This window comes from Lutra lutra, chromosome 16 (genome assembly GCF_902655055.1).
Source record: "Lutra lutra chromosome 16, mLutLut1.2, whole genome shotgun sequence".
In the NCBI taxonomy this organism is placed as follows: Eukaryota; Metazoa; Chordata; class Mammalia; order Carnivora; family Mustelidae; genus Lutra; species Lutra lutra.
Window position 1 is genome coordinate 33,588,169 of NC_062293.1, and position 17,561 is coordinate 33,605,729.

General features: G+C 40.2%; 1 protein-coding gene and 1 long non-coding RNA gene across 2 annotated transcripts in view; one reads left to right on the plus strand and one right to left on the minus strand.

Moving 5' to 3' along the window:
• PRR11 (proline rich 11) overlaps nucleotides 1-17,561 on the plus strand; it is a 24,462-nt gene continuing 6,901 nt past the window's right edge. The window contains 6 exon segments of the mRNA XM_047708955.1: nucleotides 1-116; nucleotides 9,874-10,006; nucleotides 12,698-12,848; nucleotides 13,090-13,212; nucleotides 15,944-16,090; nucleotides 16,092-16,208. Coding sequence (XP_047564911.1) covers nucleotides 9,879-10,006; nucleotides 12,698-12,848; nucleotides 13,090-13,212; nucleotides 15,944-16,090; nucleotides 16,092-16,208 — 666 coding nt within the window. The 5' untranslated portion in view covers nucleotides 1-116; nucleotides 9,874-9,878.
• The window catches only part of LOC125088038 (uncharacterized), a 22,013-nt gene continuing 11,724 nt past the window's right edge, over nucleotides 7,273-17,561 (minus strand). The window contains exon 4 of the long non-coding RNA XR_007123557.1: nucleotides 7,273-8,273. This is a non-coding gene — a long non-coding RNA (uncharacterized LOC125088038). The remainder of the gene's footprint in view (nucleotides 8,274-17,561) is intronic.

Consider the following 17,561-nt stretch of genomic DNA (forward strand, 5'->3'; position numbering starts at 1 on the left):
GGAGAGACCTTTGCTACGATTGGTCCCTCCATGATAAGGTTTTAATTTTGAATCTTTCTTTAACGAGAAGGAGAGGCCACTACCCGGACTCCATCAGATCCCGGGCTCTTAGACTTGTGAGTGCAGGGAGAATCTCCCTTGTGTTACCTGGGCTCGCGTCTTCAACAGCTGGGCCTGTTGCTGCCTGTGTTCTTAAGATTCATGGAGGTGGGGACTTTGGCTGGACTCGGGGAGATGATACTGGGAGGAGGAGGTTTGAGGTTCGGTAAGAAGAGCTCGCCCTGGCTCCACCCTAACCACACTTTTATATTTAATTAACGCTCTGCAGAATACGTTTTGGATCAAAGCATCTGCCTTCCTTTTGCACATTCCTTTAGATCTTTGCTATTCAGTGTTGTTGGGGGACCAACAGCATCTGCATCACTTGGGCGCTTGTTAACAATGCAAATTATCGGGCTCCACCCAGACCCACTGAATCAGAATATGAATTTTAACAAGATCTCCCACCCCCAGTGATCCTTTTTTTTTTTTTTAAGATTTTATTTATTTGACAGACAGAGATCACAAGTAGGCAGAGAGGCAGGCAGAGAGAAAGAGGGAAGCAGGCTTCCTGCTGAGCAGAGAGCCCGTTGTGGGCTCGATTCCAAGACCCTGAGATCATGACCTGGTCCGAAGGCAGAGGCTTAACCCACTGAGCCACCCAGGCGCCCCTCCCCGTGATTCTTATGCACGTTAAAGTTTGACAGGCAGTATTACTTTGTTCCTTGATATGCTCTTAATATCCCCAGACTTTTTGTGACAGTGTCAATTTTTTAAGTGTGCCTGTTTACTTGTGCCTAATGCTGTGTTGGACTACGTTTTAGCAAGCTGCAGTCACGTCAGAGAAACAAGGCAGGAATTAAAAAAGTAGTGTTGTACTGCGTAAAACAAAATTAAATACAATCAAGTACCAGAAATAGCCCTATGAATGTTCAAGAGTAATGAGTTGAACTAGTAATGGAAATTGATTAATTGACTGAAAGCTGTTTATGGGAAAGTATAGGAACCTACATTAAAATGTGTTTTAGGAAGAGGGTAATGAAATGCAATTGTTATTTTCGTTGCTGTCACAGTTTTGGAAGTACCCCCCCTGACCAAAAGCACTTCTCCCGTCACTGGGTGGAGTTTTAATAGAAGCAGTAGAGCCAACTGAGTTCTTACTCTATTATTTGTTGCATCTTCCCACTGGAAATAGTTTTGGAGCCATCCTTTAACCATATGAAGGTGTGGAATGATTTGAAGAACTAAAAACCTCCCTCATTAAGAGATTTTACAAAATATAATTGTAGTAAAGCATATTCCTGACTAAAAAAGAGACACCTTGCTACCTAACACTTAGCAGGAATGATTTATTTCATTCATTTATTGAATGAAAATTATTTAATGCCTGCTACACTCTTGGTTCCGGGAAAACAAAGATGAATAAAATTAATCTTAACCTTGAAAAGTCCACAGTCTAACTGGGTGACAAACATGCAAACAAAAATTACAATGCAATACAGTAAATGTTATAATAAGAATGTTTATAAAGTGCTATAGAAGCACAAAAGGTATGACATTTTTAATCAGCATAAATTCCATAAGGACAGAAACTATGTTGGCCTTGTTTCAAATTGTATCCCAAAACCTACCACACCTACCTACCATGGTGGATTATCAGCATTCAACAAATATCTGTGAGAAAAAGTAACAGCATTTTGAAGCTATATAAGTTGACTTGAAAGAGGATACCCCAAGCAGAGGGAGAGCCTGAGCCTGATAACTATACTGTAGAAAGTATTCAGTGTTTGGTATACCTGAGGTACAAACCACTAATCACTAGTAGAGATGAGGCTGCAAAGGGCCATCAGACTAAATTGTGATGATCTTTGAAAGGTATGAAGGAATTTAGTTTATCCAGAGAATGAAAAGGAATCTTCAAATACTTTTAAGCAAGGGAATTATCAGGATCCTTTTTTTTTTTTTTTTTTTTACTAACTCTAATAACTTTGTAGAAAATGATTGGCAAGACTAAAGTCAGGAAGATCATTAAAGGAATATTGGGGCAAACCCAAACTGAGGGACGTTTTCCAAAGCAACTGGTCTGGAGTCTTCAAAAATATAAATAGGAAGAAAGGCAAATACTTACATGAAAAGACTAGGGAACTATTGTGAATTGAAGGAAACTAAAAAGGCACTATAGTTAAATACATTGTGGAAGGGGAAAGGGAGCAGCTGTAAAGGATATTATTGAGGTGACTGAGGTAATTATGGACTTCTTAGATAATATCAAGCTTAAATCTCCTGGCTGTGATTGGTTTTGTAGAACAATGTCCATGTCCATGTTAGGAAGCTCAAGTTGAAGTATCTAGGCATGAGGTATCATGATTCTGCTCAGCCAAAAACTAAAAACTAAAACACTATTGTGTGTGTGTGTGTGTGTGTGTGTGTGTGTGTATATGTGTGCGTGTGTGTGTGTCTATATACACATATATCTATCATATTTTTTTATTTTGCAAATTTTCAAACTTTATGAAAATTTACAAAAACTGTAATTGATACTCATATTATTTACTTAGATTCATCTATTGCTATTTTTTTAATTTAGGGGTGTGTGTATGTATATAATATATAATATATGTAATAATATATAAACTTATGTAAAATATAAATTTATATATTACATACATTTATTTTGTAAATTATACATAGTATATAATACATATTATATGCACACCTATACTGAAAGAAAACTAACCGATAACAATTGGTGAATCTAGGTGAGTAATATATGAGTATTTTTTTTCCAGAATTAACATGATCTTTTATTTTTTATTTATATTTTTCTTGAAAATATTGGCACACAATGTTGTATTTGTTTCAGATGCTGACATATGAGTATTATACTATTATAAATTTTCTCAAGGTTTGAAATTTTTCAAAAATTAATACTAGGAAATACACTATATAGCAAAAATTAAAATGGGAAAGATAGCAAAGGCAACTGAAATCAGGACAGAAAGGGGCGCAATGGTAAGAAGGGACCGGATAAATTAATCAGATAAATATCTCTAATTCATGTACATGAATATATATATATAAGTGGAATATATATAATATATGTTATATATTTTCTATTCTGTAAAGAAGTATGCTAATTTCCTCACCTATCTTTTTGTGTGTGTGGTAGTACAGACTGTTTCTAATCAGCCTTAAATTCCTTTCAAAACAAGGCAGGTAGGGGCGCCTGGGTGGCTCAGTGGGTTAAAGCCTCTGCCTTTGGCTCAAGTCATGATCCCTGGAATCAAGCCCCACATCGGGCTCTCTGCTCCGCCGGGGGGCCTGCTTCCTCCTCTCTCTCTGCCTACCTCTCTGCCTACTTGTGATCTCTGTCAAATAAATAAATAAAATATAAAAAAAAAAAAAGGGCAGGTAAAAAGGAAGGAAGAGTACTTTTCAATTAAAAAGAGGAAAAATGGGGGCGCCTGGGTGTCTCAGTCATTAAGCATCTGCCTTTGGCTCAGGTCATGATCCCAGAGTCCTGGGATCGAGTCCCACGTCGGGCTCTATGCTCAGTGGGAAGCCTGCGTTTCCCTCTCCCTCTGCCTGCCTCTCTGTCTACTTGTGATCTCTCTCTGTCAAATAAATAAACAAAATCTTTACCAAAAAAGGGGGGGGGGGGTGGAAATGCTTTAAGTAATCATGAAAAAAAAGGGGCGACTGGGTGGCTCAGTTGGTTGTGTGTCAGCTCTTGGATTCAACTCAGGTCCTGATCTCATGGCTGAGGGCGTCCAGCCCAGAATCGGGCTCCACACTCAGCTGGAGTCTGCTTGGATATTCTCTCCCTCTGCCCCATCCCCTTCTCGTGCTTTCTCTCTCTCAAATAAATAAATGAATCTTAAAAAAAAAAATTTTTTTTTAAAGCCTCTTTCTAGTATTACTAGTTGGAATCCCACCTAGTCCAGCAAAGAGAATTTGTATGTCCCATTAGTCTTTCGGAAAGGGGATGAGTATATGTGTTTTAACCTCGAGGAAGACTGCTATATATTCTTTCAGAGAGGTATCCTCTCCAGAATATCTAGTGCTTTTTTTTTTAAGATTTTATTTATTTTTTTGAAAGACAGAGATCACCAGTAGGCAGAGAGGCAGGCAGAGAGAGAGGAAGGGAAGCAGGCTCCCCGCTGAGTAGAGAACATAATGCGGGCTCAATTCCAGGACCCCAGGATCATGATCTGAGCCGAGGGCAGAAGCTTAACCCACTGAGCCACCCAGGTGCCCCTAAATAAATAAAATCTTAAAAAAAAAAAAGATCTTTGTCTTGTCAAATAATTTAAAAAATCATTTTTTAAAAAAGATTTATTTATTTACTTGACAGAGATCACAAGTAGGACGAGAGGCAGGCAGAGAGAGAAGGGGGTAAACAGGCTCCCTGATGAGCAGAAAGCCCGATGTGGGGCGCGATCCCAGGACCCTGAGATCATGACCTGAGCCAAAGGCAGAGGCTTAACCCACTGAGCCACCCAGGTGCCCCTCTTTTTTTTTTTTTTTAAGATTTTTATTTATTTATTTGACAGAGAGAGACACAGTGAAAGGGAATACAAGCAGCAGGAATGGGAGAGGGAGAAGCAGGCCTCCCACTGAGCAGGGAACCTGATTCGGGGCTCCATCCCAGGACTCAGGATCATGACCTGAGCCTAAGGCAGACACCCAATGACTGAGCCACCCAGGTGGCCCAGTATCTCATTTTCTGGAAAAAAAAAAAAAAAATTTAAAGTTTTGTTCTGCTTCCTATGTTCTTTCTTAATTTTTTTTTTAAAGATTTTATTTATTTGAGAGAGAGAGAGAGCACATGCACAGGGCAGGGGAGGGACCAAAGGAGAGGAACAAGCAGAGTACCTGCTAAGTAGGGAGTCTGAACAGCACTGGATTCCAGGACCCTGAGATCATTACCTGAGCTGAAGTTGGATGCTTAACTGAGCCACCGAGGTTCCCAATCCGCTTCCTACATCCTTTACATTTCCTTAAGAAATAGAAATCCTCTTTTTACTCTGTGTATTTTGGTCTCTGTCTTTAACGTTAGAGACTTTCCTAAAATAACTGATGATCCTTGGCTATTATAAGTCAGAGGAGAGCACCAAAGGGGGAAAAAGAATTGGAAGCTTAAAGTACAGGAGGTGGATATTATCAACCTGTGGACACCTGAGTGGATGAATGATCACGGACTTGGCCATTTTGGGGAGACCCTAAATGTCAATATCTATATGTCCTTTTTCTCCGGCAAGCCAATTTCCCTGGAGAGGAATCTTCTAGTCTTCAAGGGGAAATGAAAGGTATAGGGATTTGAGTCAGGGAATTAAAACTGGTGGCCTTTGTTCTGGGAGCTGAGCTGAGGAAAGGGATTGAAAAGTCTTACTTTCCAGTTCAGGATCATCCCCTATCTTCTGAATGATGACACATGACTCTGCTATTGCTATGCCTCATGGCCCACAATTTGGCACCTCTATGGTTCAACTTCTCCAGAGAATAAACCTATCCACCTTTACTGGAGAGGACATAAATGCTAGGAGCTGCCTGGCTACAAGAACTGGAAGACAGACTCCAGAGGCCTATCCAATCTTTATAAAGATTTAAATTAATCCTATTTTAACCCCCACCTCAAACTTTATAGGTTCTAGGTACCTTCAAGTCCAGAATACTCTTACCTAAAGTTCTGAGAATTGTCTTGCTTCCAGTTGGCTTGCCTATCATAGGCAGTCAAAGCTCCATTTTCTTCTGCTCTGCCAACTCATCCATCTCCTTTCCTTTCCATAATTTAGTCGACATTCATCATCTCCCATAGTCTGCTCCCATTCTTTGTTTTAGGGGTTTATGATTTTCTTATTCCTTTACTGCCCTTACTCTTCCTTCTTTCCTTTCTTCCTTTCCCTTCCTTCCTTCCCCTTTCTTCCTTCCCCTCCCTCTCTCCCATCCATCCATCTTTCTTCTTTCTTCTTTCTTCTTTCTTCTCTTTCTTTTTCCCTCTTTTGGGTAGGCTCCATGCCCAGTGTGGAGCCCAAAGCGGGGCTTGAATTCATGACCCTGAGATCAAGACCTGAGCTGAGATCAACAGTTGTATACTTAACCAACTGAGCCACCCAGGCACCCCTCCTTTTTTTTTATTTATTTGAGGTAGAGTTGATACACAAAGTTACATTAGCTTCAGGTGTACAACATATTATTCTCCAACTCTATACATTATGTTATGCTCACCTTAAGGCACCTGGCTGGCTCAGTCAGTTGAATGTGTGACTCTTGATCGTGGGGTTGTAAGTTCGACCCCAACTTGGGCGTAGAGATTTCTTAAAAAAAAAAAAAAAATCTTTTTTCTTAAAAAGAAAGAGAAATATATTCACCACTCTTTTACTGCCTTTTTTGGTTATGTTTCAGAAGGGATTGGACCAATAGTGTGCTAATAAATGTTTAATAGATACATATGCATAATTTTATTATAAATTTACTGATATTAGGTAATAAAATTATTATAAACAATAATAAAATATATATAATGCTTCTCTTTTAAGTAAGTTCTACACCCAACATGGGGTTTGAACTCACAACCCTGAGATCAAGCATCACATGCTCTGACGGAGCCAGCCAGGCACCCCTATAATGTTCTTGTAAATTTCATATACAGTTGATTCTCAGAGAATACTACTGTTGATTTTTACAGACTTCTTGTATCTGTAGCCAAGCTATGGTTCCAATTTTTTTTTTAAGGTTTTATTTATTTCTTTATTTTAGAGAAAGCAAGAAAGGGGAGGGGCAGAGGAGAAGGAAGAGAATCTCAAGCAAACTCTGAACTGGGCGTGGAGTGGAGCCCTTGTGGGGCTTGATCTCACAACCCAGAGATCATGACCTGAGCTGAAACCAAAAGTTTAATGCTTAACAGACTGAGCCACCCAGGTGTCCTGCTATGGTTCCAATTTATAAACAAGTATAGTCCTGATAGGAATGTCAGTTGATCTTTTCATTTACTCTATGGAATAAGATAATGCGAAACATAAAAGATTTATATTGGAACTTCATTTCAATTATGTAAGCAACTTCTTTGATGACTCAAATAATCATTTTTACATACCAGAATATTCCTCAATTTTTTTAAGCTTTTCACAATGTAACAACTACAGACAAGATATACACTTTTTAAAAGGATTTTATTTATTTATTTGAGAGAGAGAGAGAGCCCAACACAAGCAGGAGGGAAGAGTTGGGAGAGAAGGAGTCTCCCCTATGAGCAGAGAGCTGGTCACAGGGCCCCAGGACCCAACCCAGAACCCCAGGATCATGACCTGAGCCAAAGGCAGATGCTTAACTGACTGAACCACCCAGATGCCCCCAAGATTTGCTTTTAAATCTAACCTGCATTATTAACATTTTCTTTATCACTCTCTTAACAATCAACAGCATAATGAATCAAGCCCTGATTTGTGGTGCTATATCCACGGTGTAAATACTCCCATCATAGCCAATTTCAAGATTTCAATGTGAAGTCACTGAATATGGAATTGGAAAGAAATTAGCATTTTATAGCATTTTCACTATATAGATACAATAATGTAAACAACCTCAACAGCATAAATAATAGTAAAATCATTAGGAAGTAATGAGCTTTGCATCAATATATATAATATATATATTATAATGTAATAATGTTATATATAATATATGTAATATATTATATAATTTATATAATTTAATTTTAATGGTGGATGTGTTTCACAACTAACTCACAGACTTCCTGAAAATGTATCAGTTGTTGCCAACCCCAGCATACTATTGGAGTGGAGATAAAGGAATAGAGCCAATCTACCAAGTTTAAACCAGAATGTCCAGCTCCTTTCTGAAGTCTATTTTTATAACTGAGTGCTTGGTGAATATAGGAAAAAGGAGGCAGGAGACCAGTTCTCTGTGTCAGTTTGATGTCTAACAAAAGACATCAAAGGGAGAGAGGGAACAGAATTGGGGGAGGGCTGCAAGGGGCAGATGGAGGCAAGAAGAGGAAGTTACCATGGAAGTCTCAGATTCCGGGGATTTCACCCAGTGAACTCTGGACTTTAGATAGAGGTTCTCAGTGACATCTCTCCATAGAAAGTCCTGGGCATGGATGTGATGAGGTTTAATCTTTTTTTTTTAGGCAACCGCAAGATTGCTTACTTCCTCTGAGGCTCTCCTAAACATCTTCATTCAGAGTATTGTTGTTTTGTGTTATTTTAAGTCTGTTTAAAAAAAAAAAATCAGGGGTGCCTGGGTGGCTCAGTGGGTTAAGCCTCTGCCTTCGGCTTAGGTCATGATCTCCGGGTCCTGGAATCGAGCCCCGCATCGGGCTCCCTGCTCAGCAGGGAGCCTGCTTCCTCCTCTCTCTCTCTCTCTGCCTGCCTCTCTGCCTACTTGTGATCTCTATCTGTCAAATAAATAAATAAATAATCTTAAAAAAAAATCAGTGAGTCCTTTAAACACCCTGTGTATTTAATAATCCCTGCTTAGCCTTCTTTCATTATTTCAGCAGGAAGGAGAAATGATAGAATACAAGGGAAGTCAGCTATTTTTTGCTGTATCTCCCAGGCCTCTAAGAACAACTAAGGAAAACTGCTAGTTTGAGACCTGGCATCAGCTCAATAAGATGCTATCGAGAGCCTTTGCTCCTAGAAGGGCTGTTGATATTTGCACTGTCGCCCATTGCCATTAGGGGTGCCCTCTGCAAGACCAACGCGCTTGGAACTGCAGTTAGCCACTCCGGAGTTTTCACAACCCACAGCCAGTAAAAAAAAAAAGGGGGGGTTTTCAGCCAGTGCAATCCGAGAGCTGGGCAAGCCTAGAGCTGCATACTAAGTATTGAAAGGGTACTGGGTGAACAAAAGTGGAATGAATTTGTATTTTAAAGGCCAATTGTTCCTATTCAAATGTGAGTTTGAAGGCAGGGAGGCCCAGCCCTTGAGCCCATGTTTAGTTCTACTTGAATAAGGACATCTTTGTTCCTCAGGTAGCAGCAACTGGTGACCCGCAAAGCCCGTCTTCACATCAAACTAGCTCTGACTTAATGTTCTTCAGAAAAGGATCCAGATTAAAAGCTAAATACACTAAATAGTGTTTTAAAATAAATGTTTTGAAACATTTGGGGGTCTTAGATTTGGAGTAACTGCTATTACATTGTATACCACCCATTTAATCAAATGTTGCACCACGGAGTGTTAGAAAGAACACAGTCTTCCGAGACTTATTTATTTACTGCATTACACTGGGCAAATCATATACTCTTTCTAAGTCTCAGTTTATTCTTAATGTAAAAAATGGGAATAAAAATCCTCTTCCTTGGGGATAAAATCTTGCCAGGTAGTGAGGATTCACTGAGAAAATGTATATGAAGGTGCCTAAAAGCAAACGGATATTCAGTGGTTAAATTTGTTTCTTCCATTACCAACTCCGCCTGTCACAGTGGGTGCTCAGTAAATGTTCCTGGAAAGAAACTTCTTTTAATAACTGACCATAACCCAACTCTAGCCATTTTCTCTCTTATAAGAAATGGAAATACACTTGACTTAATGAAGAAGAGCAAGGCAAGCAAAACAAAATTAGAGAGCAATGTAATGCCAAAGCCGAGTCTCTAAAGATACTTTAAATCTGGGTTTAAATTTTTCTTCACTTCAGAGGACTTCTGGAATGCTGGTAGTGATCTATTTCCTAACCAAAGTGGTGGTTACAAGGGTGTGTTCACTTTCTGATAATTCACTGAACTGTACAATTAAGGATTTCTGCATTTTCTGTATGTGTATATTATTCTAAAATTTAAAAAACATGTAAAAAAATTTTTCTCTACAGAAATCATGCCTAAGTTCAAGCAACGAAGAAGAAAGCTAAAAGCCAAAGCAAAAAGATTATTCAAAAAAAGAGAAGCCTCTCACTTTCAGCCCAAGCTAATCACACCTCCTCCGCCGCCACCCTCACCAGAAAGGTAAGGCGTAAGTGTGAAGAAGAAAAAATATTAAAAATCCCTTAAGGATAGGGTTACCAGATTTAGCAAATAAAAATACAGAATGCCCAATTAAATGTAAAGTTCTGATAAAACATGAAATTTTTAAAATATTGTTCCATGCAACATTTATAATATCCTTATGCTAAAAAATTATTCATCCCTCTTCAGAAATTAAATTTTGACCGAGCATTCTAAATTTTATGTGGTGACCATCATTTAAGAGTTTAGGGGCGCCTGGGTGGCTCAGTTGATTAAGCATCTGGCTTCAGCTCAGGTCATGATCCCAGAGTCCTCTCCTGAGCCCCTGCTCAGCGGGGAGACTGCTTCTCCCCCTCCCTTTGCCCCTCCCCCCATTCCTTCTCTCTCTCTTTCAAATAAATAAATAAAATCTTTTTTTTAAAGTGTTTAAATGAAGTTTAAATCATAAGAAATTGTACTGAAGATGCACAGTAACTATTTTCTCTTTCCCTATTCAGTTTAATTGTATAAATCTGGTAACTAAGAGATGCAAGAGGAATATATAACTGGAATTTAAATCTCAGTTTTGGTAAAGCTTGGTCAGTTATTCTCTGGGATGGAGGTTTAAATGTGTTACTGAAAGAGACTCTGAATTATCAGAAGCCTAGGATACTGGGTTTCACAATGACATACATTATACATTTTGTTGTTATAGCTCTCTTTACAGAAAATTTTTTAAACTAAACTGGCCCTCAAAAAGTATTAACCATGATATTATCCTTAACTCTTCTCTCTCTCTCTTGAATATTGAAAATGGCCCTTAACTGCTGTTCCTGCTTCTGCCTTTGCCCCTCTGCAGTGTATTTCTGAGCAACAGTCAGAGTGAGCCTCGTAAAAATCATGTCATATTGCCCCTCTGCTTAAACTCTCCAAGTCTTTCCTGGGGAACCTGGCTGGCTCAGTTGGAAGAGTGTGTGACTCTTGATCTCCGGGTCATGAGTTGGGTGTAGAGAGTTATGTAAAATAAATAAAAACTCTCCATGTCCTTCTTCTTCTGAGTCAAAATTAAAATCCTTGTATGAGGCAGGGCGCTTGGGTGGCTCAGCATGTTAAGCCGCTGCCTTGGGCTTGGGTCATGATCTCGGGGGTCCAGGGGATCGAGTCCTGGCGTCCTGCTCTCTGCTCAGTGGGGGAGCCTGTTTCGCCTTCTCCTCTCCTCTGCCTACTTGTGATCTCTCTGTCAGATAAATAAATAAAATACTTTTTAAAACAAAAATAAATAAATAAAATAAAATCCTTTGTATGACCCACAAGAGCAATATGATCTGATTCTGACATTCTCTCCTAATCCCCCTACTCTTCAGTTTCTCCATCTTAGTCATCCTGGCCTTGTTGTTCTCTAGACACCTCAGACAAGCTGCTGTCTCAGGGCCTTTGCACTTATTATTACCCATGCCTGAAATGTTCTTCTCCCAGATATTTGTATTGCTAGCTTCTTTATTTTTTCCTTTTTTAAGTAGGCTCTACGCTCAACATGGGGCTTAAACTCATGACCATTAATCAAGAGTTGTATGTTCGGGGCGCCTGGGTGGCTCAGTGGGTTAAGCCGCTGCCTTCGGCTCAGGTCATGATCTCAGGGTCCTGGGATCGAGTCCCGCATCGGGCTCTCTGCTCAGCGGGGAGCCTGCTTCCCTCTCTCTCTCTCTGCCTGCCTCTCTGTCTACTTGTGATCTCTCTGTGTCAAATAAATAAATAAAATCTTTAAAAAAAAAAAAAAAAGAGTTGTCTGTTCTACTGACTAAGCCAGCCAGGTGCCCGTGTATTGCTAGCTTCTTTCTTTGTTTGAGTTTTGGGTTTTTTTTCCTCAAAAGTCACCTTCTCAGTGAGACTTCCCTAGCTAAAATTTCACCTCCATCCAACATTTCTCTCTTGCTCTATCTTTTTCCTCATAGTATTTATTCACTATATAACAATCCATATATGTTACTAATTGACTTTATTACCTTTGTCCCAAGACATGTAAGTTTAATGAGGGCATGGTTTTTATCATGTTGTTCATTACTGAATCCCTGACGCCTCTTTACTTACTGTTTATTTTATTTATTACTACTTATTTATAAAGTAAATTATTGCATAAGTGCATCTTGGAACTCTAAAATTTAATGAAAATTTTGGCTTTAGGTAGTCTCTGCTCCTGAGTCATACTATAAAACTAGCATGTTATTTTATGTTTTAAAGATGTATTTATTTGAGAGAATGAGAGAGATCAAATGAGGGGAAGGGCAGAGGTTGAGAGAGAATCCCAAACAGACTCCCACTGAGTGCAGAGCCAGATATGGGGCACAATCTCACGACCATGAGAGCATGACCTGAGACAAATCCAAAAGTTGGATGCTCAAGCTTAGAGTTGGATGCTCAAGCTTATTATTTAAGTAGAGCTGTTAGGGACACCTGGGTGGCTCAGTCGTTAAGCATCTGCCTTCAGCTTAGGTCATGATCCCGGGGTCCTGGGCTCGAGCCCCGCATCCAGCTCCCTGCTCAGTGGAAAGCCTGCTTCTCCCCCTCCCTCTGCCTGCCGCTCTGTTTACTTGTGCTCTCGTTCTCTCTGTCAAATGAAAAAAATAAAATCTTTAATAATAGTAATAACAAATAAATAAATAAAGCTGTTATTCCAACTCAGGAGTTTTTTGTTTGGTTTTGTTTTTCCTACAGAGTGGTTATTCCTTCAGCAGATACTTCCCTTAGCAGAAGTTGGCTAAGACCATCCTGGAACTTTAGACTTCCTAATATCAAAGATACCGTAAAACTTTGGACAAATAGAGTGTGGTCTATATACAGTTGGTGCCAGAACTGCATGGCCCAGGTATGGCTTTGACAACCCCATCTTCAGCAATATGGTTTTTCTGCATATTTGGTATGTGTGTTCACCTGTGTGTGTGCTCAGGTCAGCACAACACTCAGGCTAAGCTCAGGTAAGATGAAATTATGGGGTCATGTAGGCCTTTGTTTCTGTAAAACATACATCAAACCACTTTCTTCTCCCTTTTTTCTTGTCCTGATCATGCTGCTTACAGAATTCAGGCTTGTTTATTTTTTAATTTCAGAGTTTAGAAGTATTGAAAGACACCATCTTTCCATCCCGTTTCTGTCGCCGAGAACTCCACAGTCTAAAACAACAGTTTTGCATTTTGGAAAGTGAATTATGCAAGCTCCAGGAAACACTGAAGGTTGGTATTGTTAAACAGAAAGGAAATACGGGGACACCTGGGTGGCTCAGTCTTTAAGCGTGGGGTCATGATCCTAGAGTCCTGGGATCGAGCCCCGCATCAGGCTCCCTCCTCAGAGGGAAGCCTGCCTCTCCCTCTCCCACTCCCCCTGCTTGTGTTCCCTCTCTCACTGTGTCTCTATCAAATAAATAATAAAATCTTTAAAAAAAAAAAAAAGGAAAAAAAAAGAAATCTGGAATTAGGGAAGGAGGGCAGGCGTTATCCCCTATAGGAATCCCAGCATGCTTTTACCAGAAGGAGCAATGGCTACAGGCAAGTGCTAGTCTTAGGCCTCTTTGCCCTCAGATCTATTCCTTAGGCTTCAAGGCTCAACTCTGCACTGCACTGGGGCTAATCCATGCAGGCTGTATGTGCTAAGCTCCATGTCACCTGGTTCCAGTTATGCTTGGCTAATGGGAGACACTGAAAAGAGACTGGTGGGGGTGTGGAGGGAGTGTGTTTCCCCTTTGTTCTCTGCTTTGGGCAATTTCTCCAGTGATGGTTGTTTTCTCCCTCACCCCAGCTCCCTCCGGGTAAGTCTGTCAAGTTCCTGGATTCTCTGGGTTAACCCACCTCTAGAGATCTGGTTATAATGCTCTTCCCTTTGTCCCTCCAGCCTCAGGGTATTCATGGCTTTTTCCTGTTGCTAATCTCTGGGTTGCCTCAATGTTCCCTATGTGTTTTCATCTCTTTCACCATCAATGTAACCAATTCCCCACCTTACTCTAACCCTCTTTTAAATACTCAGGATGATTTCTATTTTCTTGACTGATAGAGGTAGGAAAAGCCATATATATCCACTGTCTCCAAACTCCCCTAAGCAAGCCCCTATTCTCAATGTCTAAAACTCAAGAAAATAAACATTGCACTTATTGGTTTGCAGGGGAGCTTCTGGGATTACAATCCTTGTCCCGGAATTGGTACCTCAAGATGAATTAGACAGGAAGAAAGGCAAATCACCTTACTCCTCTAGGCCTGAGTTTCCTCTTCTAAAAATGATGATGCCATCTATGGTGGGCTGAATCAATGGCCTCCAAAAGATATGTCCAAGTCCTAATCCCTGAAACCTATGAATATGACCTTATTTGGAGAAAGGGTTTTCTCCCATGTAATTAAGTTACAGATTTTTTTTTAAAGTAACCTCTACACACCAACATGGGGCTTGAGTTCACGACCCCAAGATCAAAGTTGCCAGTGCCCCTTAAATTAAGGATTTTGAAGTGAAGAGATCATACTCTACTATCAGAGTGGACCCTAAATCCAATAACAAATGTCCTTATAAAGGAGAAAGGCAGAGGCACACACAGAGGAGAGGAGGAGAGGAGCAGTGGGAGCACAGGTAGAGATTGGAGTGATGTAGTCTCAAGGCCAGGAATGCCCATAGCTACCAAAAACAGGAAGAGACAAGAAACAGATTCTTCCCTACAGCATTGGGAGGTAGCACAGCCATGCTGTCATCTTGATTTCAGATTTCTAGCCTCCAGCACTGAAAAAAATGAACTTCAATTGTTTTAAAGCCACCAAATTTATGATAATTTGATAAAACAACCATAGGAAACTAATACACCATCTGACTTCATAGGGTTATTTTTCATTTCCCAGGGCTGCCATAATAAAGTGGCATGGACTAGGTGGCTTATCTAACAGAAATTTATTTTCCCACAGTTCTAGAGGCTGAAAGTCTGAGATCAATGTGTTGACAGAGTTAGTTTCTTCTTAGGCCTCTCTCCTTTGTCTTGTCTTCTCACTGTGTCCTCAAATCTCCTTGTCTCTGCACACACATCCCTGATGTTTCTCCTGTATGTTCAAATTTCTTCTTTTTATAAGGACACCAGTCAAATTGGATGAGAGCCTACTCTAATGACCTCATTTTAATTTAAACACCTCTTTTCTATCTCCAAAGGCATCCTGGTGTACTACAACTAGGGCTTCAACATATGAATTTGAGGGGTTGGGGGACACAATTCAGCCCCTAACATTCATGTGCCATCCCCTTGGCCTTTTTATCAGTCCTTGAATATGCTACATTCTTTTTTTTTTTTTTTAAGATTTTATTTATTTGAGATAGAGAACAAGTAGTGGGGAGGGGCAGAGGGAGAGAGAGAGAATCAGGAAGCTTGACTCAGGGCTCAATCCCAAAGCCCAGAGATCATGACCTAAGCTGAAGAAGGCAGACACTTAACGGAGTGAACCACTCAGGCGCCCCAAATATACGACAATTTTTAGCTGCATTAAGTATTTTTCCATCTGCCAGGAACTCTCCCCAAACCTTATCTCCCTTGAGACCTGATAAATTGCAGTCCATCCTTGAGATTATGGCTTAATGTCATTCTCCAAGCTTCTCCCTATTCATGCCCACAGCACAGCTCACTGTTTTCACTGAAGCATTACTTTGTTTCGTTCTGGGTGTGTTTGTGTTTCATGTCTGTCTTCTTTGCCAGACTGCTCCACGATGTAACAGACAGGGTTCACATCATACCCACACTGCCTGGCATATTGCACACACAAAACAAATATATGAATGAATGGGTGAATGAATGGGCTTGTGATAAATGAGAAAATATTTTTTTTAAAAACCACATACTATACTGAGAAAGCATTCAATACGTGGTAGGTATTATCTCCATGACTCTGAGCCGCAAGAACCAAATTAATCTGTTACTCATTTGCCAAATGTAATGTTTTCTTACAGACTGTCTTGGAAAATTCTTCCTGCCCAAACTGTGGTCGAACCTGTCACATAAGTGGTAAACTCACAAATGTGCCCACCCGCGTGCTCAGCACCCCTGGAGAATCTCGAGCAGTACTTCCTCCCACACTGCCACAGCCAGCTGCCCACCCTCCGGCTCTTCTTCCCTCCGCCGCCCCCGCCCCCTCCACCTCCTCCTCTGCCTCCACCTCCGCCGCCCACAGCACCTGTGCTGCTCAGAAAATCCGATCGCACTAAAGCCCTGCAGGTAGGAAACAATCTAGTAATGATGTTTTTTGGTCAGTGTGTAACAGAATAGTAAAACAAGGTGGCCTTTTGAGACGAGGCTAAGGGCTTTAAGAGGAAAGCTGCATTTTTTTTTTTTTTTCTGATTCCATCTCTTAATTATGTCAATGATTATGCTTTTAAAAACTCGGGCCTGTAGAACTGAATTTAGAAACAAAAGTGATTTTTTTTTTAAAGGATAAACGAATGAAAGTCAGTAGATTGGAATATTCCTAATGGCTTCTCAGAATATCTTTTAACCAAAAGAAAAACCTCCCTGGGAAACCAAATTAAGAACAGAAGGTGGCTTAGTGAGTAAAAACAGAATAAAAAGAGTTGGTGGATCCGAAAGTATAATATCATGAAGCTGAAGGACCAGCCTCCATTAATTACTCAGCCACTAAGGGAGTATTTGTGAATCACTAAGATAAGCATGACCCTGTTTAAAAATCTGCTAAATTTTCACTCCAGATAAATTTGGTTTAAAATGGCTGGCTTAGGGGTGCCTGGGTGGCTCAGTCGGTTAAGCCTCTGCCTTCAGTTCAGGTCATGATCTCAGGGTCCTGGGATAAAGACCCACATCTGACTCTCTGCTCAGTGGGGAGTCTGCTTCCCCTCTCCCTCTGCCTGCTACTCGACCTACTCGTGCTCTCTCTCTATATCAAATAAATAAATAAAATCTGTAAAAAATAATAATATAATAATAAATAAAATGGCTGGGTTAAATCCAGAGCCTATTAGTACATTTGCATAATGCATAGCCCTCTGACCATATATTCTTGTACTATGGGAACCTGAGTCACTTTTTAGGTAATTCAAGCAAAACTTCACTTTGATTTGAGGAACTTCTTCAACTCCAGTCTTATTATCATAAATCCTGAGGAAGATGCATAGTTTGCAGAGAACTAGCCCAACTCTTATTTACTGTCAAAGCTTTACATTTTGATGAATACTTTACAGTAGCATTAGCATCCATGTGTACTGAAAACAGGATCATTCTCGGTTGAATTAAAAGAATTTGATAGGTTCCTAGGGTAAATAAGAGTTAATTTTTTTTTTAAGATTTTATTTATTTATTTGACAGACAGAGATCACAGGCAGGCAGAGAGGGCTGGCTGAGAGAGGAAGGGAAGCAGCTCCCCACTGAGCAGAGAGCCCGATGCGGGGCTCGATCCCAGGACCCTGAGACCATGCCTGAGCCGAAGGCAGAGGCTTTAACCCGCTGAGCCACCCAGGCGCCCCAATAAGAGTTACTTTTTAAGTGAGTCTTTAAAAACTGGATTTGGATTTGCATTTGACTAGATATCTTGGTTACAATTTTTAATTCTAACTTCTC